We start from the raw sequence: 26873 nt of genomic DNA on the forward strand, positions 1-26873 counted from the left end.
GGGTCACCCCCCTCCTGCTCACAGGGGAAGGCATACAAAGCATTCCCTTCTCTTTTTGCCTCCCCACCTCAATGCCCAGACACGAGGATGCTCAGCTGTGGCTCCTGGGTCCCCACAGCCTCAGCCCACGCACCCACCTCCCCCGGGGAAGGAGGGGATGCGGGCTTTGATGTGGGGAATTCAGGTCAGCACTAACCCAGATCCATCCCCGCTGCTCTCTGTTCCCATCCCATTCCCCACCCCATGCTCCAGGCTCTCCCCTTTATTTATTCATGTGCCTGCAGCTGTTCTCCCCACACCGATGGGGTTGGGAGAAGTCAGAGCATGGCAGTGTTTGGCTGTGATTTGTGTTTGGACACAAATATGGAGCACCTGCAGTCCTGGTTGGCTTTTACAGCAGCAGCAGTTTGGGGAGGCTGTATTGCATGGTGCAAAGCCCTTCTTGTAGCTCCAATGCATCCAGCAACACGGGTGAGCCATGGGAACCCACAGGCTTAGCTGCAATGATGCTGATTCGAGGGTTTTCACCGTTCTTTTTTATCCCTTCCTCCTGCAGAAAGGCAGCTGGGTGCCTTCCAGCCCAACACACTCCATGGCTCTATGGTTCCAAAATGCCCAAGCTCAGGTGTGGGCAGATAAATGGATGCAATGCAGGAGTGGTGCCTATAGATTCAGGAGTGGTACCTATAGAGATAGGAGTGGTACCTATAGATGTAGGAGTGATACCTGTGGATGCAAGAGTGATGCCCATAGGTGTAGTGGTGATACCCGTAGATGTAAGAGCTGTATCCATGGATGCAGGAGTGATATCTATAGATGTAGGAGCGGTACCTATAGGTGTAGGAGTGGTATCTATAGGTGCAAGAGTGGTACCCATGGATGTAAGGGGGGTACCCATGAGTGTAGGGGTGGCACCCATGGGTATAAGGGGGTACCCACAGGTGTAGGAGTGTCACCCATGGGTGTAGAGGTGGTACCCATGGATATAAGGGTGGTACCTATGGATATAGGGGGATACCCACAGGTGTAGGGGTGGTAGCCATGGATATAAGGGTGGTACCCATGGATATAGGGGGTACCCACAGGTGTCGGGGTGGTACTCATGGATATAAGGGTGGCACCCATGGATGTAAGGGGGTATCTACAGGTGTAGGGGTGGTACCCATGGGTGTAGGGGTGGTACCCATGGATGTAGTGGTGGTACCCATGGGTGTAGGGGTGGTACCCATGGATATAAGGGGGTACCCATGGGTGTAGGGGTGGTAGCCATGGATATAAGGGTGGTACCCATGGGTGTAGGGGTGGTAGCCATGGATATAAGGGTGGTACCCATGGGTGTAGGGGTGGTACCCATTGATACAGAAGTGATACCCACTGATGCAGGACAGCTCCACCAGCCCATCACCTGGATGAACAGCCTCCACTTGCACCAGGGGAGGCTGAGGTTGGGCACTGGGAAGAGAGTCTTCACACAGAGGGTTCAGGCTCTGGATGCTGCTGTGCCTGAGCCTGGAGGAGGGCTGGTGGCACTGGGGGACTTGACCCAGGGCTGGCAGCACGTGGCCGTGGGGCTGGAGCCGTGGGCAGGCGGCAGGGGGACCTTTTCCCTCTCCATAGCCGAGGTGCTTTATGAACAGAGCGATTATTCTCCTTGTGCTTCTCCTTTCCTCCGTATCCAGGCGCATCCTCGGCGGGCCGGGATGAGTCACGGCGGCGGCGGCAGCGCTGTAAGAGCATCAGCACACGATCCCCCCCGAGGCTCCGCGGCTCCGCATCGCCCTTCTCCAGCAGCTCCGCTCCGCTCCGCACGCAGCTCAACGCCCTCGGGAAATGCCACGTCCTGCTGCCAGGTGGAGGGGCAGCGAGGTGGGTGCCGGCCCAGCAGGTGACATTGGGACCGCAGTAATGCAGCCCCAAACCAAATCCCCCCCCCCTACCCTCACTCAACGCAGGAGCTCAGCTATACAATCCTCAAGCAGCAGCGGTGAAGTCCTTAATTACACACCCTGCACGGCCAGGCTGCTTTGCAGAGTGCAATTAATTAACGTTTGCAGACCTGGTGCGTGCTGACCCTGCCAGACTCGGAGCAAATCGGCCGCTGCGGGTAACGGGTTTGCTGCAGAACGAGCTGTTTCTGAGCTGCCTTTGGAAGTCAGGGAGGCTGCGGGATGGTGCAGCACCGTGTTGGCAGCTGGGGCTCATCCAGAGCTCAGGGGAATGGGGTAGAGGTGCAGGGGGAGCAAAGCAGAGCTGTAGGGTCAGCACGGGGCTGTGCTGTGCTGGCTGGGCATGTCCTGGGATGCTGCTTTGGGGGCAGTGCAGGGCAAACCCTAACAAATAAACGGGTGCACACACAGCCTGGCTGCCTCAAGCTGCCCAGTGCTCCATCAGATCACTGCAGATCAATCTGCTGCTCTTAATTGCTGAGTGCCTGCGAGCTCCTGGTGGGGAGGATCACAGCGTCAGGTGGGGAAGCCAACGCTGCTGCAGTCTCTCCCCCATTATTATTTAGGTCAATTAACCCCCATGCAAAGCTCAGGGATGGGGGTTAACCCAATGGGGATTAGGGGTGGGGGGTGGTTGCTTTGTGTTTGGGGGCAGAGCCAAAGCTGAGACCTGGGGAAGGCTGTGTGGGGTCAGCAAAGCCTGAGATAAACACACACCGGTGTGTGCTGCATTGGGATCAGGGATGGGAGCTTTGGGGGCTGCTCTTCATCTCATACATCCCCCGAACTCGAAGCATCCCGACCTTTAAGGACAGAGAATAAACTGCTGATGTTGCTGTGGGTAAACAGCAGCTGTGTCCCAGCACTGCATGCAACCCCCCCCCCCCCCCCCCCCCCCCCCCCCCACACTCAGTGCCACTCCCCCGGTCCTCACTCCCTCCTAAACCCCCACAGTGCCTGACCTGGCAGTGCGTGTTAATGCAGCCCTATGGCCGTGCTGAGTCCCCACCCTCAAGCTGCAAATCAAAGCACAACGGACTGGGAGGGGAGAAAAGCCAACAGGGGGGTGGGGGACATCGCTGGGGGGGGAGGGACAGGGACAGCTGGACACAAAGCAGCCCCCACTGCTCCACCCCATCCCTAAGAACCCCACAGAATGGATTTCCCCTCCTCTGCTCCAACCCCATAGATGGGCACCCAGCACTGCAGAGCCTTGGGGACAGCGGGCAAAGGACCAGGAAATGGGGTTGTCATAGAAACCAACGAGCTGCCAGCGCTGGTTTTCATTTATTTATTTATTTGTGTATTTATTTGCTTGTCTTTGTCAAGACTGGGAGGGGGGGGGGGGGGGGGCAGGAGGAAAAGGGCAAGAGGAGTGCGGAGAGAAGGGGAAGCATCGCTGCTGGGGATGGGGGGATGGATGGCATGGATGGATGGATGGATGGATGATGGAATGGATGGAATGGGATGGATGGATGGATGGAATGGAGGGAGGCGATGCGATGGAGGAGAGGAGGGATGGATGGATGATGGATGGATGGATGGATGGATGGATGGATGGATGGTATGGATGGATGATGTGGAGGGATGGAGGGATGGAGGGAGGGATGGGATGATGGATGGATGGATGAGATGGGATGGAATGGATGGCATGGATGATGGATGGGGGGGATGGATGGATGGATGGATGGATGGATGGATGGATGGATGGATGGATGGATGGAGGGATGGAGGGATGGAGGGAGGGATGGATGGATGGATGGAGGGATGGAGAGATGGATGGATGGAGAGATGAATGGAGGGATGGATGGATAGGGAGACGGATGGAGGAAGGGATGGAGGGTGGTGTGGAAGGTGGGATGGACGGATGGATGGAGGGAAGGAAGGGACAAAGGAGGGATGGAAGGAGGAAGGAGGGAGGGATGCTGTAGATGTGCTTTTTGGGAGCCACAGGGCCTCAATGTACATAGCAGTGAGATGTTGCAGGTGCAGCCCTGAGGTGTGCTCAGCCTCCCCATGGGATGGGTTGGAGGCTCAAGCCTGGGACCAACCCCTAGAGCCACCCAAAGCCCACATCAACCCCTGCACGTGGCCAGAGGGACCCTCACTGCCCCCTGCCCGGTGACACCCCTGCATCCATCAGCTCCCACAGCAGCTGCCCGTGGCTATTTACAGCCCTGCATAGGAATTCTGAGTAGAGCAATAAATCCATCACCTGTTCCCAACCTCCCAAGTGCTGCCAGGACATTTGCTCACGTTGCTGTGGGACAGACAGACACAGCTGGGTGCCGGGGCTTTGCTACCCACGGGGCTGTGCTCTCTCTGCTATTGCTTGGACCTTTCTTCAGTGCTGTCAGTTGCACCGATGTTTTATTCATCCTCCGTATTCCTTAATTGCAGCCACATTTCACAAGTGGAACTAATTGCCTTCTTGGCTCGCTAATGACCTTGATATGCTAACGAGTACCAAAGTCCAAGGTGTTCTCCCAGCAGTTTGGAGGTTCACAGCCCCTCTCAGAACCACCAGGGTGCAGGAGAAGGGGGTAAATAGCATCCAAATATGGGAATAAACATCCTTGAGCCTTTGGGGATGTGCTTTCCCTCTGCCCATGGGATCCCTCACCCCTGGCTGTGCAAACCCAATGCAGAGCCAAATCCCACATCACCTCCTCCCCATCACAGAGGAGCAACCTGGAGGAAACTGAGGCACGGGAGCTGATTTCCCCTTCAGAAAGCACTCAGTGCTACAGACAGCTCGTGCTTTTATTGCCATAGCTGGAGTCCTTCTTCCCACTCCTCCCATCCTTTCTTCTTTCCCAAGGTAGACAGTTCATATGGCACAGAGCAGAGGGATGCAGCAGCACCCAGACACCGCTGCCACCAACCCTCCATTCCCTCCCACTGCACTCAGTAGGACAAGGGGAAGGAAGGGCTTGAGGCCCTTTCCCAGCCCCACATCCATGGGGCAGCATTCTTCCTGCCCCCCAAACCAAACCACACCAATCCAGGCTCCCGGTGCAAAAGGCTCAAATTCACTGGGTTCTTCCCAAGCAAACCAGTGGGAGGCTCCAGAGAACGCAGTGCAATGGGATGGGGAACGGGGGGGGCTGAGGCCACCCCATTGCTCTCTCATCCCCACTCCAATGTTCTGTCACCACATCCCCTCCATGCCACGTCCCCTCCAGCCTCACTGGGCGCCATCAGCAGAACTGCAAGGGAAGCAGAGCCCAGGGTTATGGGGCATCCTGTCCCATTGCTGGGCAGTGCTGTGGGGCCCTGCCACCCCCACTTTGGGGTCCTGGAGCACATGGTGGTGCTCACATCACATCGGTGCCCACAATGGGGTCAAGGGGCAGCAAGGGGGACCGGCATCCCAAAATGGGTCAGGGTGGGGGATGCTGATCCCCCCCTCAACCCAGTACACACCTTCCAGCGGTTCCCACATTCATTGCACAGCACGAACGTCGTCATGGGCTCATCAGCACTGCGGGTCTGCACCTGGGACAGGGAGCACGTGGCCGGGTCAGCAGACATTGAAGGTTCCCCCTTGATTATGGGTTGGGGTCCCATGGGTGTGCGGGGCTCACCTGGTTGTAGGTGCAGTTCTTCTTCTTGCACTTGCCGCACTGGAAGAGGTCGGTGACGGTGCCACCCGTTTTGGCCATCTGATGCTCACGAATGGCCTCCTGGGTCATGGCATTGCGCAGCTCCTTCAGCTCATCGCTGGCCATCTCCTGCCATTAGGGGACCAGGTCAGCACCCACTGGTCACCACCCATGGATGCCGAGCCCTGCAGGCCTTCATCCTCCCACCTCTGCAGGGTTTGGGCTGAGCAGAGGGCCAGCACTGTTGGAGAAGACCTGTAAGGTCATGAAGACCAAATCCATCCCCACCGTGGCCACTTGTAGAGTCATTCAGGTTGGAAAAGACCTCCAAGATGACCGAGTCCAACCCAACCCAACTCAACTCAAAGTGGTGACCCCACCACCTCCCTGAGCAGCCTATTCCAATGCACTGCCATTGGGCTTTTCCTGCTGTCCAACCTGATCCTGCTTCATGTTTGCTAAGGGATTCAAACCCACCCAGGGGATCGAGCACCCCATCCTCAACCCTACAGCTCTGTGCACCTCGGCGGTCATACGGGCAATGAGGGCGGGTGCAATGGCCCCACACAGCACGTTCCTCCGCAGGTTGGGGTTCTTGGGGTCCTTCAGGTTGCTGATCCTGCTCCGTACCCGGTTGCGATACTTCATGTCTGTGCTCTTCAGCTCCTGGAAGATATGTGGGGCCAGTCAAGGAAATCAAATTGCTGGAGGGGGAATGGTCTGTGGGGCTGATCGTGGCCAAAGGGGGAGACCCCAAAGCATGAAGTTGGGGGTGATCAGGATGTGGCCCTGTCCCAGTAGAATGGCACAGCCCGGACGCTGAACTGGACCAGAACCTGGCACCCACAGCACTAAGGATGCCTTGGGCTTGGGAAGGGACGCTTAATTCATTCCCTAAGGTGACAGACAGGTCCCCAAGCAGGGGGACTGGGGACGTGCAGCACCAGGGTGGGAGCAGGTGGGATGGAGCAGCCTGTGGATGCTCAGCATCAGCCTTTAGTACAGGCTCGGGGCTCCCTCTGCAGGCAGCGGGGCCAGGCAGACATTGTCAGCGCTCCTCACCCCTTGTACCCATCCTGTCCCTGTTTCCACCACCTTGTCCCTGACCCCCACCCCAGGACCTCACAGCAGCAGCCCGGGGACCACAAAGGATATGATCTTCTCACAGGTGACACCAAACTCCTTGTAGTCATCTGCAGGAAGGGGAGGGGGTGGTGATGGGGTTGGAATCAGAAGGGCCTCATTCTGCACCCACAGAGCTCCAACAGAGCATCCAATGGGGAGTCTCCAATGGGAAATGCAATGGAAACCCCATGGGAAACTGAATGGGGCACCCACTACGGCACCTAATGGGATACCCAATGGGGCACTCAAGGGAACACCCAACAGATACCCAATGGGAAAGTCAATGGAAACTCAATGGAAACTTGTCCTTAACCCCTTCCAATGACCACATCCAGACCCCTCACCCAAGACCCCAGGCATCTCCTTTTCCTCCCCTTTGGGGCCCCTCACCACCCCACCCCACTCACCATCCATGCGCAGAGCAGCCGTCAGCATCTCAATGCATTTGTCCCTCACGGAGTCCCCGGTCAGGTAGCAGGGGGGCAGGAGGCAGATGCTGGGTGAGAAGGAGGGGCTGCTGGGGGTCCGTGGTGTCTCCACTTTGCCCTTGCTGCTGTTGGCTCTGTGGAGACATGGGGAGATTTTGGGGTCCAGCACAGCTTGGGGGCACGGCAGATTCATGGTGGGGGGACAGATGGATCCTACCTGTCTCCATTGCTGTCGCTGGAGCTGCGCCGGGAGCTGCTGGGAGCTGGTGAGGGGTTGGAACCTGCTGAGGGTCTCCTGGGGGTGAATGGGGGGGATGGCAGTGGTGACACCAGCGATGGGGCATGCAAAGAGTGTCCCATGGTCAGAGCATCCCCAGCAGTGCCAGGGGTGGGGAGGTTGGCACCAGCAGCCACCACCACCACAGTGCCCATCCCTGAGCCCATCTCTGGCAGACACAGAGCTGGGGGTGACCCCTCCATACCTCTCTCCTGAGGGTCTCTTCTGCGGGAAGGAAGAGGAGGATGTGGCCGAGGACCTTGAGTCAGCAGAGTCCCTCCTGGCAGGAGCAGCCCAGTGTCAGTGCACAGCAATAGGGACCAAGTGGTGGGTCTGGAGTTCCCCCCCAGCCCAGCTCAGGGCCCCCACCTCTCCTTCTTGCCATCCAGAGGTGATTTCTTCGAGGGCACAGTGGGGCTCCGCCTGGTGCTGGGCTCCCTGCATGGCAAAGCACAAAGGAAATTGGGGGATGCTCTCAACTCCCAGCACCCCCGTGGCACCAGGTCCTGCCCACCCCCACCAGTAAAGTGCTCCCCAGCCCCTCCAGTGTGCCCGGCATTCATGAGGAGGTTGGTGGGTACCTCTCTGGGTTGGGGTCAGTGGGGTGGCCCTTTGGGGGTGCTGCGTGGGAGCTGGACTTGCTGGGCTTCCTGCAGACAGAGAGAGTGGGGTGGCTCAGCAAGCAGCCCCGAACAGCCCCCACTTTGGCACAAGGAAAGGGAAATCCTGGTTCTGTGGCACTGCACCAGGCACTGAATCACACACCTGTCCTTGTCCTTGTGCTTCTCTCTGTGCTTCTCAGTCGGGTTCTTGGGGTGCTTCACTGGTTGGGGGGTTGCCCCTTCACTGGGACTGGGGACATCCAACCTCTTCTCTTTCTCCTTCTTCTCCCCATCTGTGTCCTTCTCCTTCTTTGGGGTGGCAGAGGACTCTGGGGATGGAGTGGGGGTGACAGGCACAGCACACACCAAACCTCACCCCACTGTGGGATGTGGGGCTGGGGGCACCAGGACCCCACTATAGGCATTTTGGGGGTGGTTTTCTGCCCAGCTCACCCAGCAGCCTCTTCCAGTTCTTGATGAGGATCTTGGCTGAGGCCACCACTTCTTCATCCGAGCAGTGCTTCCGCACTGAGTTGACAGCCACCCCAATGCGCGTGGTCTGGGGGTGGGTGTTATAGGGTGTTATACTGTGTTATAGGGTGTTATAGGGTGTTATAGGGTGTTATACTGTGTTATAGGGTGTTATAGGGTCACCTTCCCCCAGTGGTGAGGTTGAGATGAGCACCAACCCCACCCAGGTTCCCCTGACCCCTCTCACCTGCAGCAGCTGGATGGTCATAGTGTAACCAGTGAGTGACTTGAGCAGGTCCAGAGCCCCTTCCTACAGCAGAGGGAGGAACACAAGCCCCATAGAGGATCTACCATCAAAGTGGGGACACCTGAGGGGTCCTTGGAGTGCTCAGGACCGTGTTCCCATCACCAGTGATGCTCCCATCAAACCCAAACCTGCACCCATGGGAAGGGCTGGGGACAGCAGTGCATCCCCAAGGGCCATATGGCACCAGGTTCCCAGCCTGGCCCTTGGGCACACACGGTGCCTGTGGGGTTATATATATCCCAGCATGGCTCTGCATGGGCTCATCTTCCTCCCTGGTATTTTTAGAGCTGCAGGAACAGACGGAGGGCGCAGGTAGCATGGTGGAGTTGTATTGCTCAGAGCTCCCATGCTGCCATCCCCATGATAGCTCCCGTCTCTGTCCCTTCCCCAAAGTAAAGTAGGAGGGTCAGGGGGCTGAACCCACAGCCTGAGGCTGGGCAATGCCACCTGTGAGCCACAGGGTCATTCCAAGTAAGGGAAACTACAGAGAAGGGTAATTGCAAAAGGAAGAGCAAACTGCCCACGTGGCTGCTGCAGGGTCTGAGTTATTGCACTTTTAGCATCCCCAAATGCACAGGCTTTGGGAGGATGGCACTGCTGTGAGCCCTGCGGGGCAGCCTGCACCTTGTCAGGGCAAAGTCTGGCTGGAACAGTCAAACATTAACCTTGAGGGCTGGGCTGTCCTCCATTCCTCCCCCCAACCACGGAACCAGATCGCTGCTGGGTCCTCACCTGGTGCACAGGGAGCAGGGCTGTGTCCTGGGCTGATGGGAGCCCCCTCCCTTTGCATGGCTACAACAGGCACTGCTGTTCTTGGGGTGCTGCTCCCACCCCCTATCAAGTTTTCCTTTGCACGTTGCTGAGCTGGTGGTGCCAGCCCTGCCCCACACCGGGTGCTGGTGGCTGGGCTCCAAGCACCTGTCACCCACAATGGTCCCACACCAAGGGGTGCTCAGAGCCACCAACCCCCCACCCAGGACCCCTTCACAACACCCCATGACCTCAAGCAATGGGGTGCACCCATGGGTGCCTGCTCCAGCTGCACAGCCCTGGGCTGGGCAGCACCTTGGGGTGCTCAGTGAGCACCAGCAGCAGTGCAGGCAGAGCAAAGCTTCCTCCTCCTCCTCCTCCACCTTGGGGAACTCTGTGCTCTCCCTCCCTTCCCCATCCCAAGCCTTGCTGCACCCTCCAAACACGCCTGCACATGCCTGCAAATGCAGCACCCATGTGCAAACAGGCAAGACATGAAAACAGACCCAAGGGTGCAAATATCACACCCCTGTGCAAGAACGCAACGCATGCAACCACTGCACACGTGTGCAAACATTGCGCTCTGAGCCCTGCCTGCCTTACCGTGCTCTTCCTGGCCACCATCTTATCCAATTTCTTGGCAATCCGGACCAGCTCCTCAGCAGGCCCCATGCTGGTTGCTTGCAGTGTTCCAGGCTTTGCTGGTTGCAGGAGCAAATGGTGGGTGCGAGGTGGGAGCAGCAGGCATGGGGCAAGGGCACGGAACGGAGCAAGGAGAGGAAAAGGGGAAAAGAGAAGGAAGGAAAAGCAAGGGAGGAAAGCAGAAAGGAGGTGTGGCTGTCCCGGCCAGTTATAAACTCCTGCCAGGCAAGCGAAATAACACGGGGCAGGGCTAAATATAACCCGGAGCAGGAGCAGGACAAAGATTGCAGCGCTGGGGGGAGGCGATGCAATGGGGACGCTGCGCCCTTCGGGGCCGGGAGGCTCAGGGGGGCTCCAGGAGGTGCCGGAGCACAGGGCTGGCAGTGGGAGGGAGCTGGGACGTGGCCTCGGTGCTGCCCGGAGCCACGCAGGCTTGATGCAAGTCGCTGCAAACATTGCACGGTGGGGAGAGCCTGGACTTCAGCCCGTGGCAACGCCGTCCTGCAGCACCGACGGCCCCATGGAACCCAAACCCAATGGTTAGGGCTGGGCTGCAGGGATACAACAGTGCTGAGGTGCTGTGGGTGTTTGCACGGCCCAGAGCCCAAACACTGAGCAAAGGGAGAGCAGGGAGATGGGGGGAAGGATGCTGCTCCAATGGGGACACGCAGCCATTGGCGCTGCTGGTGCATCCCTACCAACCCCAGCAGTGAATCCCATCCCATCCCCATGGAAGGACAGCACCGAAGGAAGGGGCTGGGGGGTAGAAATAGGGACTGTAGACCAGGCACTTATTACAAAAGGATGGTTTTATTAGAAATGAGAGAGAGAAAAAACATGAAAAACAAACCGACCGAGCGAGAGTTTTCTTCCTTTGAGATGAAACGTCCGACGTACAACGAGGTGGATGGGGATAAATCACAGGGATGGGGGGAATGTTGGTCCCACAAAGCAGCTGCAGAAGGGCCCCATGGTGCACCCCTCATCCCCCCAACCTTGAGACCATCCCCCTATAGCCAGGCAGTGACCAGCACCCACCTGAAGGACGGTTGGGGGGGGTTGGAGAGGTGTTAAGGCATTTCTCAGCCCTGCTGGGCTCTCAGAGACAGGAGGTGGGGGCAGGCTGGAGCTGCAACCCCCAAACTGCCCCCCTCAAATCCTTAAAATGATGGAGAAAAGCTTTAGCTTGTTTCCTACCAATCGCAACCAATTCACAGTTGTGGGAGAGGTGGCACAGGGCAACTGACCCCAGTAGGACTGGGGGCTGCATTCCATCCCCCCCTAAGGGAAGGGAGGGTGAGGGAAGGGAGGGTGAGGGGCAGCCCCCAGCCCCAAATCCCTGCAGCCCCAGGAGGGGCTGAGCCCACAAATCTTATGCCACCAGTACAGCAAGCCTGTCCATCCTCTGCCTTATGGCTGCGGGGGGGTGGCAGCCCTTGGGCTCTCCAAAGCCACCATCCAGGGGGGATGTTCCCAACACGGGGGTCCCCAAGTCCCCCTGGTGGGCAGCATCCAGCACGGTGCCATGTTATGGACCTGATGCCAGGTGGAGAGGATGGCAGCAGGGAGGGGATGGAGGATGGTCACACCCACCCCCCCATGGGCCACCATGGGGATGCAGTCAGTCCTGCAGGAGGTGCACGAAGCTGGCGGGGAAGACACCGGTGCGAGAGCCATCGCCTTCAATGAAGCCAACCTGGGGGTGCAGAGGAGGGGGGTCATGTTGTGCATCATAGGGGGAGAGACATGGCACCCAAGTGAACCCCCCCCTGCAAGGATGGCAGGGGGAGGGGGGAGGATGGGGGGTCCATGGCACGCAGTGCTCACCCAGCTCTGCTCATCCTCCTCCCGTGTCACCACGATCACCTCCCCTTTGGAGAAGGTCAGCTCCCGTGCCTTGTCTCCCTTGCAGTCCACCACTGCCTTTACCCGCTTCTGCCTCCCCTTGGCCTGCACCAGGAATGGGGGCAGTGAGGAGGGGGCAGCAGCACCCCCACCCCACATTACATGTGAACCCCCCAATCCCTTCATCCTGGGAAGAGAGCAGCAAGGATGCTCCCCTGTATATTGTACCCCCTCTGATCACCCCCCCCCCCAAACCACAAGCTGTGACACCTACCGGGGCAAAGCGTCGGGGCATGGGCACGGGGGGCACCTTGCTGGGAGTGGGGTCCTCAGGGCTCTGTGGGGGGGTGGCTTTGCCCACCACGCCACTGATGCGCCGGTAGGAGCGGGTGCTCTCAGAGCTGAGGGGACATTGGGAACCACATCAGCCCCCCCCCCCGCCATCCCCTGTCTTCCCCTGTCCCCTCCCATGTTCTCAACCCCCAGCAATGGAATGGTGACCTCTTTGCTCCAGCCTCCCCCCCCCCCCAATGCACAATCTGGGGTTCCACACTGCAATGTGGGGCCCTGCATCCCATGCAATGGCTGCACCCCCACCCAACACCCCCCATACACCCCTCCCTACCCAAACTTAACGGGGGTGACATCAGGGGTCACAGCACCCGGCGGGGGCTGCCCGGGGGAGGGGGCACTCAGCTCCATCCCTCTCCTTGTGCCTCCGCTCTCCGTCTCTGACCGTGTCTCCCAATAGGCCGCCCGCCGTGCTTCGGGGGGGCTGCGGGTGCTGGCAGCTGGGGGGGGCACAGCTGTACCCTCCAGAGCCCCCGCACTGCAGGAGGAGGAGGAGGAGGAAGAGGAGAGGCTGCGCGGCGCGGGGGTCTCCATCAAACCAGCAAAGTGAGGCTCTGATGTCTGCCGGGGGAGCTCGGGGCGCTCTGGGGTGGGGGGACACAATGGGGACGTGATGGGGACCTCGTGGCATGGCTCCAAGCACCACCAGCATCCCACAGGTTCCACACCCCCATCCAGACTCACCCGTGGGGCTGTGCTTAGAGCGGGGGCCGCCCCGTGTGGGGTTTTTGAGGGGCAGAGGAGGGGGCAGCTCCTCACTGTGCGCCCGGCGTGGTGCGGGACGGGAGGCCACCAGGATGCTCTCGTAGGTCTGGTTGGTGATGTCCATTCCTGTGCAGCTCCAGCGTGGAGGGGGGGGACAGGCAGGTGGGGGGCTGGCAGCCAGAGGTGAGGGGCCCTTGAATGAGCGCTGCAGGGGGCTCACCTATGGGCCAGACCCAGAGATGCTGGTGGGCTTCTTGCATCATCACACTCCAATTCTTCACCCCTACAGCCCCCCAGCCAACCCACCTCCATTATTTCACCCCAATTCTGTACCCCCCCCCAACTGCAATTGCACCACTGCACACCTACAGCCACCCCCCCCCAACCTATGTGCACCATTTCACCCCAGTTCTGCACTGTACCCCCACACCCTCCTGCTCCTCCTCACCCCACCCACACCCCTTCCTGCCCCCCACCCCACCCCATTGCTGTACCCACAGTGTCTCCCCCCCCTGCCCCCCATCACAGCCACCTTCTCCTCCAGCTCATCCTCGCTGTCATAGGTGTAGTCCTGGGGTGGTTCCCAATCGTAGTCCACGTGGACCTGCAGGGAGAGCTTCCCCGCCTGCGCCTGCTCCAGCTGCATCACAGCAGGATCTCAGCACAGGGTGTGGGATGGGGGAGGTCCCAATTGCCCCCTTACCCCTACACCAGCCCCATCCCCATGTCCCCCCCTTACCAGCTCCTCGCACTCGCTGTGCTTCAGCCTCCGCGCCACATCCAGCGCCGTCTCACCCGCTGCATTCACTGCACAAAGGGGATGGGGGCTGCAGCCTGGGTGCTCCCCCCAGCCCCACACCCCCATATCTCAGCCCCATACCTGTCCCAAAGGCGGCTTTGCCCTTCAGCAGCAGCTTGATGCAGTTGGGTTGGTTGTAGAGCGCTCCGTAGTGCAGCGCCGTGTTCCCATCCTGCGTCACCCGGTCCAGCGTCCCCCTGCACAGAGCCAGCAGCAGCTCAGCACCTTATGGGGATGCTGCAGCACCATCCAGGGCGGCAATGGGACACGATGGGACGCACCCGTTCTGGATGATGAAGTCCACCAGCGGGAGGGACGATCGGTCTGCACAGCGTACAGCCATATGCAATGCCAGCTCACCTGTGTCCTGCTGCAAGGAGGCAGTGGGATGGCTGACCCCAAGGATGCTCACAGAACCCCAAACCCAAGGATGCTCCAACCCACAGAGATGGGGTTTGGGGGGGACTTTAGGGATGCACACAGCTCACCTGGCCCTCAGGGATGGCCAAGGGCTTGGTCAGGTCGTGTCCTTCAGCAAAGGCCTGCAGCAGGGCCAGGAGGTCACGGTTGTGGATGGCATCCCGCAGGCGGTGGGGATCACTGGGCCCCCCCCGCTGCACAAAGCGCCGCTCCATGTATTTGGCCACAATAAACTCCTTGCGTGCACTCCTGCAGGGAGGGCAGCATCACAGTGGGACCCCCACACCTTCCTGCCTCCTCCCATAGTGCCAGAGCAGGGAGAGGACCCAAAGAGCAGTGGGGACAGCGGGGTGACCCAACCTTGAGCTTTCTCATAGGGACTGGGGGGGTGGGAGAAGGGGCAGGAAACTTCCCATCTACCCACCCTGCGCTCCCCCAGACTCACATATCGCTGCCAGCTGAGGGCTTGGGGCAGTCCTGCGTGGGCAGCGTGGCCTCCATGATCTCATTAAAGCGTGTGTTCCCAACACTGACAGCCAGCTGGGGTGACAGGGCAGAGGGTGTCAGTGTGATGCATGGAAGGGCCTCCCCCTGCTCCCCCTGCCCCCCTGCAATGCCCCTTCCTCATCATGGAGAGGGGAGTTCACCAGATCCACACAGGATCTTCCCATCCACCACTCTCAGGGACGAGCCTCTCTTGTAGGAAAGGTCTGTTAGAGGAGGGAGGGGGTCCTAGGGGGGGGCCCAACATCCCCTCATCACTTCCCAGGGCTCCCTGCATCCCTGTAAGTCACAGCTGTGCAAACTGAGGGCAGCTGTGAGCAATGGGTGCAGAGCAGAGGGAGGAGGAAGGTTGGAATCTGCACCCAGACCCCAAGCAGAGGGGGATACCCAGCGGATACAAACTTCCCCCCCACCCCCCCCAGGTGCAGGGAGCCCCTTACCAGCAGCTCAGAGGTGCTGAGGACATCCAGGGTGAGGGACTGGATACGGGAGATGTGCACACCCATCTCTCTGTGAATCCCAGAGCACTCAATGCAGATCAGGATGCCATGGTTAATGGAGAGCCAGGTGGGATCTGCAGGGTTGGGGGGGGCTCAGCATCACCTCCTGGCTCCCCACCTCCCAACCTCCCACAGTCCCAACCTACCCTGTGCCCCACAATCACAGCACTGCTTGTTGCCTGGCATGTTCTTCACCTCGCTGATAACCAGCTTGGTCAGCTCCTGCACGCTGCCATCCACCCCACTGCCTGCTGAGGCTGCCCCACCATTCGGTTCACCCTTGAAGGCATTGCTCAGGGCTTCATCTTTGCTGTTCTGCAGCACCGAGACCCACCTGGGCAGGGGAGCAGAGCAGGGATGCAGGAAGGCAGTGATGGGAGCAGAGGGTGCAGCCCTGCAATGCGTTTAACGCTCACAGTACTTACACAACACACTCCTGCTCATCTTCTGCTTGGAAGTGGTACGTCCTGTTGTCTGCAGGGATGGGGAAAGAGGGGAGCAGGGTGTTTAGGAAAGGACAAAGCTGCATGAAGGGATGTCAGCAGCAAAGGGCTGCTTTAGAAGCAATCCCTGCACATCCCTTTTCCATCACCACAACCCAACCTCTCCTGGTCCCAAGCTCACAACCATCTACATGCCCTTGTGCCCCAGCTCTGCTGCAGGGACTCAGAGATGGACACACATGGGGATGGGATGATGGCACTCACGTGTCACCAGGTCGAAGCATTTCTTCTCCTCTGCGTGGGGCCGCACCTGGCAGGTGAGCAGGTTCAGCTTTACAGGGGGACGGTTTATCTGCCAGGATAGAAGCGAGTTAAAGGATGGGGAGATGGAGCTGATGGGGGATGTGATGTGCATCACCAAGCAGGCACAACCATGTCCCTGCTGCAGTTCGCAGCCTCCACCGCCAGAGGGCAGCACGTCCCTAAAATCACCCCAGATCTTTTGAGGCCCCTCTGGACCCTCAACGCCCAACTCGCTGCCCCCATGGAGAACACCATTCCCTGCCACCAACACACACAATGGGCAGCACGGGCTGGTGGCTCGTCTGGCTGCTGGGATACGTGGTGTGCAAATGGGACACTTGGAATGGAGAAAAACCTAGACCTGGAGTCACGTTCCCAAAGGCCATTGAGCGCTGCATGGCTTTGGGGCATCCTCCAGCCCTATAATGCAACAACTCCCACCAGTACTCAGCAAATGGTGCAAGCTGGGCTCTCAGTTTGGGATGCACTGTGTGCAATCATGCACCATCCCGGGATCTGCGCCTGCCGGCAGCTCCCCAGATCCCCCCCCTATGGTGTCCGTGGGGTTGGATGCTCACCGTGCTGTGGGAGATGGTCAGGCAGCCGTACTTCACCCCACACTTCCTCTTCTGCCACACTTTGCGGATCCTGAGGCAGAGGAGGAGGAGTGAGAACTCATCACCCAACCCCAACCACATCCATCTGGCCCCACACCACCCGCAGCAGCCCCCAAGCAAAGGTTTAATGGCTTTCTGAACCTGGGGTTGTGCCTCTTGTACCTTACAGAGCACACAGCAACAGACCAGACAGGACCTGAGGGGCTGGCAACACCAAAATCCTCATCCAAATGAATCCACCTTGGGGTCTCCCAGCTCTGGGCCCTCCCATGAGAACAGTCAGGGTAAATAACATCCTCACCCATCGCTCTTCTTGTACAGGAATCCTGACTTCTCTGTCCCATACTGTTTGTTCCCTTGGTGCTGGTGGATGCTGTAGCCACTGCCTGAGTTCTTCCTGCTCAGGTTTTCCTGAGCTCATCAGGGGAAAAAGAAAAAGTAATTAAAAAGACTCATTTATAAAGCACCACGAGAGAGGCAGAGGTGGCCAGACTCCTAAAGGATCTCACTCTGCAGACCACAGCTCATGTGGGCAGAGATCCCCATCCCCTCCAAGCATCCCTCCTGCTCTGCTCCCATGATGTCCCACTCCCCATGGATGTCCTCCCATGGACACCTTCCCCCAGTCATCTCTTCTGCTCTGTTCCCAAGGACATCCTCTCCCCTATCAATGTCCTCCTCCAAACATCCCTCTTGCTCTGCTCCCATGGATGCTCTCCTCTCCTGGATGCCCTCCTCACTGTGGATGCCTTCCCATGGATACCCACCTCCAAGCATCCCTCCTGTGCTGCTTCTACAGATGATGTCCACCTTTTTCCACACATCCCTCCTGCTCTATACCTAAGGATGGTCTCCCTAATGATATCTACCTTCCCTGTGGATATCCTCCCATGGATGCCCTCCTCCAAGCATCCCTTCTGCTCCATTCCCATGGACATCCTCCTCCCTAATAACATTCTCCTATGGATCTCCTCCTCCCACAGAGCTCTCCCTCCTGCTCTGCTCCTCCAAGGATGTCTCTCAGCTCCTGCTTCCCTGTCCCCAAGACAAAGGGGCTCACTTAGCACCCAGCCCCCCCAGCTGGCTCTCACCTCCTTGCTCTCCAGCTGCAGGATGCTGCGGAGGGCATCTCGGGTCTGAGTCAGTTGCTTCACCTCCTCCTCTTGTGCTTGGTGGAGCTGGAATGGGAGGTGGCTGCTGTCACTGAGGGGGTGGGAGCTCAGGGACACATCCCCTATGGATGGGAGGTGGGGGGACTCACAGAGTGGAGGGACACAGCCAGCTTCTCGATGAAGGGGTAGAGGTTCTGGGCAGCCTTCCAGCCGTCTTGGAAGAAACTGGGCATTTGTTTCATGCAATTAAGATGCAAATGGGGGAGAAGGGAGAAAAAGAGGTTATTTAGTGAGGACGTGGCAGGGGATGGCTGCAGCCAACTGGGGAAGCTGCTCTTGTTTGCAGCTCCTCTATGAACGGGAGATGGAGAGATGCTGCTGGAGGCCAAATCCAGCCCCAGGTACCCCCAAATAGTTGGGGTGTTTGGGACAGGATTGGCCTCTGCTAGAGATCAGATGCTGGGCCTGGGGGTGGCATCCCAGCTGAGGGCATCACCACTGCTCCTTCTCTGCCTCAGTTTCCCAGCTGGAGAAGCTGACACAGCACCAACACCCCCAGGGTACAGCAGGAAAAGAAAAAGGGGCCATTCCCATGCTCCAAATGCTGCGAGCTCTGAGCTAACAGCAGAGCTGAACTCATCCCTGGAAACCCATCCAGAAACCAAATCATCGCATACATCCCCAGCCAAGCCCCTTCCCCCAGCCCTTACAGACACATCTGCAGCTCCCCGAGCCAACAATCCCAACCAGACAGCAACGAGCCCTGCCCAGCATCCTCCCCACAGCTCTATGGGGTCACTCAGTCCCCGCAATGGGGACGGGACCATCCCCAGAGCCCCACAAACGCTCCCAGGGATGAGCACCTACTTGTGCTGAGCATGGAAAAACTTGATGAGGCTTTGCAGGAAATCCGGCCCTTGTTTCATCTGGCTCTCACTGGCTTTCAGCAGGTACTGGGGGGGCAGAAGGCAGCAGGTTGTAGGCTATGGGATGAGGAGCAGCCCTCACCCTGCAGGCAGGAGGGTTAGATTGCTGGCTGGGCTTCAAGGAGAGGAGCCACGAGGTGGGTTTGGAGTCATGGACCACCCCCATAAACCTGGCTTTGGAAAGCCTCCAAGCCCTGGGAAGCTGAAGGAGCGACGCAGGCCCCAGGGCTTGCAGCCGAGCACGCTGCTCTCAATGCTGATTGCTTCTGGAGTTAATAAATAACCCAAACACAACTGGGTTCAAGGAGGATAAAAACAAAAAGAAGGGGAAAAAAAAAATGGCATCAAACCCTGCCATCACCTGCAGGCAGAAAGACCCTGAGCCAATGGGGCACATGAGCCCCAAAAGCAGAGCTTCCCTGCTATGAGCTGGGCTGCAGCCCCACACAGCTGTGGGGCCGGGCTCCCCCCGTCCCTGTGCTATGAGGTAAGCAGAGGGGAAGGCAGCCAGTGCCAGCTGGGGGGGGGGTTTCATGGGGGAACAGCAATGGGATGGAGCCCCTGGGAGTGGGAGCACCCCATGTCCCACCTGCAGGGAGCAGGAGGGATGGTGACAGTCCCCCCATGGCTGGGGAAGCAAATGGGTGACAGTGGCTTTGTGGGGACCTCCCCATGTCCCAAGTTGGGGGGAACAGCAAGGCTGAGACCCATATGGGGATGCTCCCAGCTGCACTGTGGGGAGATGCACCCCAGTTCCATGCAGCCACTCACTGTAGGACTTGCTGCAAGCAGCTCCTCCCCAGCTGAGCCGTTTCCATGTGCTGTTATTTATTTCACAGTGGTGCTATTCAAAGCAGTGACTCATCAGACCCAGCCCCAGCAACAGCCCCGACCCTGGAGCAGGCGCTGCCTCCTCCCCGTGCACCCTGCCCTGTGCTCCCCGAGGGGAGGGGACAGCGCTGGGGTACAGGGGGGGTGGCACTGAGTCTGTCCTACATCGGTACCTGGGGACACTTGGGAGCCTCCCTGCTTGGGCAGGGAATTACTCCAGTATCCCTACACTACTCTGACCACAGTGGTCCCCAACCCACAGTGCAGCCCCCACCTCACACATGTGGAGCTGGAAGAGCCTCCTCTCCTTCTGCGTGTCCTCAGCCACCTCTGCTGCTGATGGCTCAGCCTGGATGACCCCTGCCAAGCGGGCACGTTCCTTCTCCTTCTCCATCTTCCCCCTGCAGGGTGACACACAGCTGGGTTGGGGGCAGCCCTGCACCAAAGGGGACTTTAGGGATGGCTCTGCACCATGGGGATCCCCCCGGAGCTGCAGAGGGGTTGGGATGGGGCAGAGATAGAGCAGAAGCATCCCAAGCCTCTATAGCTGGGCAAGGCTGGAGCAGGGCCCGTATGGGACAAAACACCTTTGTGCAGAGGGGGATTAGGTGGGTTTAGCTGGAGGCAGCAGGTCGCTTACACTTTGGTCTCGTAATCCTTCCAGGCCTTTTCAATCTGCTTCTTAGAGTCCTGTGGCAAAAGGAGAGAGGGGACAGCAGCCCTCAGAGGTGACGAAGGGACAGGCAGTGGTGACCTGGTGGTACCCAGGGGTGGGCACTTTGCTTTGCATCACAGGTACCAAAGGCTGTGCCACATCCCCACACCAAGGAGCACACGGTGGGGACCCACCATGCGGCTGTCCTTCAGCTGCCCCTTCAGCAGGCTGTCCAGGGGGAAGGAGACGATGTTGTTCAGGTTCTGCACCTAGAAAGGGGAGAGATGTGCACAGGGTTACCCTACAAGTGTCCCCACTCCAGAGTGCAGGGTCCTTTCTAGCTGGGACCCTCCCAGCTCATCGGCTGCTGCAGGAAGGGTTAAGCAGGCTGGGAGCTGCCGGCGGGGCAGGCTGCAGCTTGCTGGAGCTGGCTGCAAGATGTCTGACGTGCAGCCCTTCCCACAAACCACATCAGCGCTGCGGCTGCCAGACCCAGAGCTGCTCCCCCCCATCACCATCCCATCCCCATCCCCGTCCCCCTGCATCCCACAGCGCCACCGGTCCCAGAGCCCTCCTGATGTCAGATGTCATTCCCAAGGTGTCCCCTTAGGACAGGACCATCTCAGTGCCCTTCTCTGACCAATCTGGGGGCTCGGGGTGACCCAGCAGGGCTCAATACAACACCAACATACTTTTACACAGTGGTGGCATCAGATAGGAAGCTCCAATGCCACAAAACAACCTTGCTCAGCCTTATAAAGGCTTCCCAGTGGGGTTTTGTTCCCTGGGAACAAGAGAAACCCAGCTCCAGGGGCAGGATCTGTCCCTAAGGGATGGGAAATGAGGTGCATCCTTCCAGGTGTGCAGGGCTATGGACCCCGCAGCCCCAGGAGGGGTTGGGGCTGTGGGCAGCCGTTCCCACGGCTGCAGCACGTGGGGTGCGGTGCTGAGCTGCCCTCGGCCGGGGAACCGGTTCAGCTCCTTCCCTGAATGGGTTCCCTATGGAGCCCATGGATTACGGGGCTCCAGCCGGGATGGATGGGATGGGATGGGGAAGGAGAGGAGCAGAGAGGCCCGTGCTGGGGTAACTGGGAAAGGAGGATGCTGAAAGCCGAAATTCCTGCTGGGGGAAGGGCAGCAACAACGAGCCAGTTCCTTAAGCAGAGCCAAAGGCTACAGACCCCATTTTAAGAGGGGGGCGGGGGGGCTTCAAAAAGGGGTTGGATAGGAGAGCAGCAAGAATGCAGCATGGGGTGCACCATGTGGATGCACACAGAGCCAGCTCCCAACCCAGCACAAAAACAGGCTCCCAGATCTTCTCATGAGCTCACAGCGCTGGGGAAAAATGAAATAAGAAAGTTGGTTTGGAGCAAAGAGACGCCAGGCTGAGCACAGCCCCCCCCCCCTTCCAGCTGCCTCTGCTGCTCCCCACGGCCCCACTGCACGGCTCAGCATGGCTTTGATTTATTTCTTGGCAAGCGAGATCAGAGATGTGGAAAAAAAAAATAAAAGAAGCAAAAACAGAAAGAAATTGGGGGGAAAAACAGCTCCAACTGCATGGCAAAGCACAGCACTCAGACCCTGGGATGGAGATGGAAAGTGTAGCAAAGGGGGAATGGGGGTCCTGTAAGCGTGACCCTGAGGGGAGGATGGGATGGGGAGGTCCATGTTGGGCTGTATGGGATCACCTCCCCATGGTGGGATGGGGAGGGCCATATAGGGCTGTATGGGGTCACCTCCCCATGGTGGGATGGGGAGGGCCATATAGGGCTGTATGGGGTCACCTCCCCATGGTGGTGATGGGGAGGGCATATAGGGCTGTATGGGGTCACCTCCCCATGGTGCGATGGGGAGGGCCATGTTGAGGCTGTAATGGGGGTTCACCTCCCCATGGTGGGATGGGGAGGGCCATATAGGGCTGTATGGTTGCCCCCCCTCCGTGCTCACCAGGTTCTTGAAGAGCGCGGTGACCTCGCGGGTGAAGACGGCCAGGTTGAGGAAGCCGGTGGAGAGCTCGTGGTTGTTCTGGGAGAGGTGGTTGTTGCCAAAGTTCTCCAGGGCTTCACTGTATTGCTCCTCATTTTCCACATGGGCTGTGCCAAGGGTGGGGGTAGGGGACACAGTGAGGCTGGGATGGCCCCAGGAGACCACACTACGAGGTGCCACCAGCACCATCACTGCATCCCCATCCATTCCAGCTGAGCTGAGCTTTGGAGCAGAGGATGGCGGCGATGCTCCCTTGAACCACCATCCCAAGGTTTCCTTTGCTAAACCCTTTCCAGCCCCAGCACAAGGCCAGTGACAAGTCCCCAGGGCCACCACATATGGCATGGCTGGAGGATGGCACTGTCCCACACATCCCCCTCAAAGCACCACTTACTGAGCCCAGAGACGTGGATGGCTTTCACATATTTCCTGATCCTCTGCAGTATGGCTTGGTCCCCATCCAGGCTCTGAGAAAGCAAAGCACCAAACCCTGTCAGTCTGGGGGGTTAGGGTGCAGTATAGGGACATGGGGCACCCGGCAGGGCGGGATTGGTGCTGAGGATGCTGCAGCCCCAATTAGTTTGGATCCAAGCTCCCAGCAGCTGTGAAAATGCCCCCAGAGCTCCCACAGGGCTTCACTCCAAGGGGAAAATGAAGGTATCCCACCATGGAGCACGGCTGCATCAGGCTGTTCCTGCCACACCAGCACTCACACCCATAGCACGGGGTCAGACACGGCATAAGGGACACACCAAGGCCCCCAGCTCCATGCAGGGACATGGGGCAGAGCCAAACCCCAGCCCCACATCCTGCTGATGGGACAGAAGCAACGCAGATCCCACAGCCAGGGATGCAGCTTTCTGCAGTCTCCTCTTACATGGGTTCAGATGCATCATAAACAAAACCCAACCCCAACCCCAGCCCCATAGCACTGCTCAGAGGCAGACAGAGCCATGCAAGCAGCCCCAGCCAGCAGGAAAGGGTTAAGGGTGGCTTGGCTGCGCTGCAGGTAGCAGAGGCATGATAACAGGCTGGAAATATTTGGAGGGCGTGAACAGTGAGAAGGGCGAGGGATGAAACCGCAGAGGAATTGCAATAAAGAGCTTTCTCTCTCTTTCTCGCACTCTGTGAAGGTTTTGGGGCTGATGTCAAGGTCCGTTTCCTGACAGCGGGGTCAGCCCGGCTCCACTCCTGGGAAGCACAGAGGGCCCCCTGTAAATGGGCTGTGGGGGGTCAGGGAGAAGCAGAACCCCCCCAATGCTCTCATAGGGACACCATGGGGGGGATGCTGCCCCTGTGCTCCTCATGATTGTGCCATAGAGTAATGCAGAGCAGCCCCAGGTTTGGGGTGGGGGGCAAACAGCATCAGTGATGCCTGTGAGACCCCAGGCGATGCTCTGCTCACAGCCACACAGCATCCCAGCACGGCCTCAGGGAGGAGAAACTGAGGCAGCACTGGAGGCTCGGGGTGCATGCAGGCACTGTGTATCCAGGGGACTCAGCCTCTGCAGTGATTTGGGATGGGGGCTACCCCCCCCCATATGGGGCACACAGGGTGGCACAGAGCAAGAACTAGGGACAGTGTGGAGAAGGGAACGGAGCCACATCAGTGACAAGGGATTCCCTATGGGGATGGAGGGAGGGATGGAGGGAGCAGCACCTGCAGCACAGCCACCCTCACCCAGCACACGCTGCTCAATGGGGTCATTCTTTGGCCCCCCCTCGCCGTGCCGCCCGGAGAAGGAGCAGTGCTGGGGGCTGGGTGCATCCCCCCCATCAGCTGTGAGGGGCAGAGTGAGGCAGGATGCAGCCTTGACACTGTGATGGGCACTGCAGGATGCAGCCACCAGCTCTGTGACCACAGCCACCCTGCAGAGACCTATGACCAGACCCCCCTGCCCTGTGCCTTGCACCCCCTCTTCCCTTCAAGCCTCCTTGGGATGCAGCTTCTACGCCATCAATCCCAAAACCACATACAAGACCCTCATAAAGGGACAGGACAGCCCACTGTAAGCCTATGAGGGAAACTGAGGCATGGCACAGCTTCAGACAAGCAAGTAGAAGGGGGGGGACCTTGGCAGCCCCACAGCATCCTGCTCTCAGCACACTGGGGTGCTAATGGGACATGCTGTCCCCTCCCAGTGGGACATCCTGGGCTCAAACCTGGCAGCACCATCCTCACTCCCTCCCACATCCCAAGGTGCCAGCAGTAACATGGGGTGCTGATGAGGTGCATCGGAGTTCAGCCCCTAACACCCCAGAGCCACCGTCACCAGTGCCACCACTCAGCCCCCTCCCCAACAAACCCCCCATCCCCCTTCCCCTAAATCACAGCCTCCCCAGGGAAGCTGAGCAGCCAAGCAAAATTCCTGCTGCTTCCTCCTGCCCGAAGCTGCCTCCCCCTGCCAGCCAAGAGCACATGCTGACAGAATTCAGGACACCCCCCACCATCCCACCATCCAACCCTGGGTTCCCAGCCTGGGGGCTGCAATTGGGGGGGGGGGATGGAGGGGGCTGTAAGCACTGGCTGCCCTTCAAAGCCATTCCTTTGCTAAGAGGAGTTGGCAGAGGATGCGGGACCAGCTGGGAACAGCCTCTGTTGGAGGCAGGAGTGGGGAGAGGGGGATGAATGCAGCCTGTCTGAGCCCCACCAATACTAATGGGGCTTTTGGGGGGGGGGGGGTTAAAAATCCTCCCCCCTGGCTCTGAGAGCAGTGAGGCCCAGTAACCCATGGGGGTGTAGCAGCTTACAGCCCTGAGCCGTGATGCTGAGGGCAGAGCCAGGCCCCAGGCAATGCCCAGAGCTGGAGGACCAGCTGGGCTGTAATGGGGAAGTTTGGCCCCAAACTGCAGCCCTTGGGCTCAGGAAATCATGGGCTGGAGGATGCCAACAGCTCAAGGGTCCCAAAGCAGCTCTGCGGGGGGGGGGGGGGGGGGGGTGTCCCCGAGGGCTCGGAGCAATACAAACAGAAGCCCACCGCCCCAAAATCCTTTCAGCTCTGCTTTCCTACAGCAGCACCCAGCAGTGGTCGGGATAAAGAACCAAGGAGCGCACTCAGAGAGGGGAGCACAGCCCAAACCCACCCCCCAAACCCAACCCAACCCAACCCCACTCACCTCCTCCAGAGCCCCCACAGCCCCTCGGCACTTCTGCAGCTTGGATGCGAAGGCGGCGGCTGCGGGGGAGCTCAGATCCTCGCCGGTCACGGCCAAAAACTCGGCCACGCTGAGCTGCTCGGGCATGGTGCGAGGATGGGGGACCGGGGGGGGAGGTATTGGAAGCGGGGCTGAGCCGGGAGCGCACCGGGAGAGCAGCGGGGGATGAGCCGGGAGAGCAGCGGGGACCGGAGCCTTACGGAGCGCCCCGGTGCCGGTGTTGGACCGGGGGTGCCGGACCCCGGCTCAGCACCCCGCGCCCCGCACACCGGCCGGGATGCACCGGGGAGCTTCTCCCTCTACCCGCCCGTTCTCTCGCTCCTTCCCCGCCGCCATCGCGGGGGCGGTACCGCCCGTCCCCCCCCTCCTCGCTTCGTTAAAGGCGAAGCGCTCCGCCGTCCGCCCCCCACCTTCTCCTCCTCCCTTTCCCCTCCGTCCCGTCCCAACTCAGAGTATCGGGGGTTTCATGCGCTGCACCGGACACAGCGGGGGTCTGAAGTGTGGAAACTTCATCCTGGAAACGAGGGGGGGTACAGGGGGGGACGGCTGCCGCCCCACTCTTGGACAGCGTGGGGTCGGGGCTGCAGCGCTCACTGCCCACCTGGGGGGCAGAGCTTCCCCTGTAGATCAGCCCCAGCGCGTGAGGGTTTGGGGTTTAATGTGTTTTAATCCCAATTAAATCCCCAGCCTCGCCCCCCAGGCACAGTGTTATCCCCATCCTGTCCTCCCCTGCTCGGACCTGGGGCAGGGGGCACGTTGTGCAACCAAACTCCCCCCCCCCCCCCGTGGCTGAACCCTGCCCCATGTTTACAACGCTGCCCCCGTGGCTTCGATCCAAAAAAGTCCTCGAAGAGAAGTGAGAGCTGAGGAGGGAGGGGGGAGGAGAAAGGAGAATCTGCCGGGAAATGAGGACGAGGGGAAGGAGGGAGGGGACATGGGGGGGACACACACTAAGGGATATTCCCCGCGTCCTTCACTGCTCTGTTTCTGGGTTGGGGTTCACTTCTGCTGGGGTTCACAAAGGGCAAAAGCCTCCAACCCCTTTGGTTCCCCTGGAATGATGGGGGGGCTCATGAGCCTGAGGCTGCTCTGTGGGACCCCCTTCCCCTGGGGCAGGTTGGGGGGGGTCAGACCCCCATCTGTTTTATTCCCTTCTCTCCAAGTCACCCTGGGCCCCATTCGGTGTCCAAACCATGCAGCCCCTAAACCTGCCGACAACCTCCCCCCAACCCCCCGCTCTCATTTTATTTCTTGCACCTGCAGCGTCCTGCAAACATCCAGTCCTGCAAACAAACATTCAGACCGGTTCTGCTGTGGATTTTGGCACCGGCAGGACTGGCCCCGGCAGCTCACGGTGCTCTCACTGGGTAACCTTGCCCTCGGCAGGGGTCTGGCAGGCACAGGGTTGAGCTTTGGGGACCAGTGGGGCTGTTGTATTGGAAGAAATACGGGCGGTGCTGGTGGGTCCTGGCTGGGACCCTACCAGACACGGGCATCCTCAGGGCGTGGAGGGAGGCTGGACCCCAAGCACGGCATCCCTATAATGGGGTGGCTCCGCCACCTCCCG

At 59.4% G+C, this 26873-nt stretch overlaps 2 protein-coding genes across 2 annotated transcripts; both read right to left on the minus strand.

The window, feature by feature from the left end:
- Positions 1-4691: 4691 nt before the first annotated feature.
- On the minus strand, positions 4692-10501 carry TCEA3 (transcription elongation factor A3). The gene is made up of 14 exons (XM_015883747.2): positions 10115-10501; positions 8702-8764; positions 8437-8542; positions 8147-8312; positions 7963-8031; positions 7751-7819; positions 7587-7661; positions 7322-7399; positions 7084-7238; positions 6697-6744; positions 6074-6237; positions 5534-5680; positions 5373-5444; positions 4692-5155 (listed from the first exon to the last, which is right to left on the minus strand). Exons 1-14 carry the CDS (start codon positions 10181-10183, stop codon positions 5147-5149), a joined length of 1290 nt encoding a protein of 429 aa, XP_015739233.1. The 5' UTR covers positions 10184-10501; the 3' UTR covers positions 4692-5146.
- Positions 10502-10943: 442 nt separating this feature from the next.
- ASAP3 (ArfGAP with SH3 domain, ankyrin repeat and PH domain 3) lies at positions 10944-25672 on the minus strand. Its single transcript, XM_032448970.1, has 26 exons — positions 25268-25672; positions 22545-22617; positions 22112-22257; positions 20359-20433; positions 20150-20199; positions 19784-19910; positions 18620-18705; positions 17902-17977; positions 17732-17818; positions 16942-17051; positions 16602-16671; positions 15985-16072; positions 15703-15751; positions 15424-15611; positions 15218-15351; positions 14719-14813; positions 14342-14522; positions 14135-14223; positions 13935-14050; positions 13794-13861; positions 13587-13694; positions 13034-13274; positions 12624-12933; positions 12273-12399; positions 11981-12103; positions 10944-11849 (listed from the first exon to the last, which is right to left on the minus strand). Exons 1-26 carry the CDS (start codon positions 25391-25393, stop codon positions 11775-11777), a joined length of 3018 nt encoding a protein of 1005 aa, XP_032304861.1. The 5' UTR covers positions 25394-25672; the 3' UTR covers positions 10944-11774.
- Positions 25673-26873: the final 1201 nt, after the last annotated feature.

Source organism: Coturnix japonica, chromosome 23, assembly GCF_001577835.2.
Source record: "Coturnix japonica isolate 7356 chromosome 23, Coturnix japonica 2.1, whole genome shotgun sequence".
Lineage (NCBI taxonomy): Eukaryota > Metazoa > Chordata > Aves > Galliformes > Phasianidae > Coturnix > Coturnix japonica.

Bases quoted from the DNA above. Each gene is read 5' to 3' on its own strand.
- ASAP3 (XM_032448970.1), bottom strand. From the start codon at position 25,393: ATGCCCGAGCAGCTCAGCGTGGCCGAGTTTTTGGCCGTGACCGGCGAG. The intron at 22,258-22,544 runs GTAAGTGGTGCT...CCCTTGGCACAG, and splicing joins CATCCACGTCTCTGGGCTCA to CCCATGTGGAAAATGAGGAG. The intron at 15,752-15,984 runs GTGAGTGCCATC...CCATCCCTGCAG, and splicing joins ATGCTTCGACCTGGTGACAC to ACAACAGGACGTACCACTTC.
- TCEA3 (XM_015883747.2), bottom strand. From the start codon at position 10,183: ATGGGGCCTGCTGAGGAGCTGGTCCGGATTGCCAAGAAATTGGATAAG. The intron at 7,239-7,321 runs GTAGGATCCATC...ATGTCTCCACAG, and splicing joins AGCGACAGCAATGGAGACAG to AGCCAACAGCAGCAAGGGCA. The intron at 5,681-6,073 runs GTGCACAGAGCT...CCCTAATGGCAG, and splicing joins TTGCCCGTATGACCGCCGAG to GAGATGGCCAGCGATGAGCT.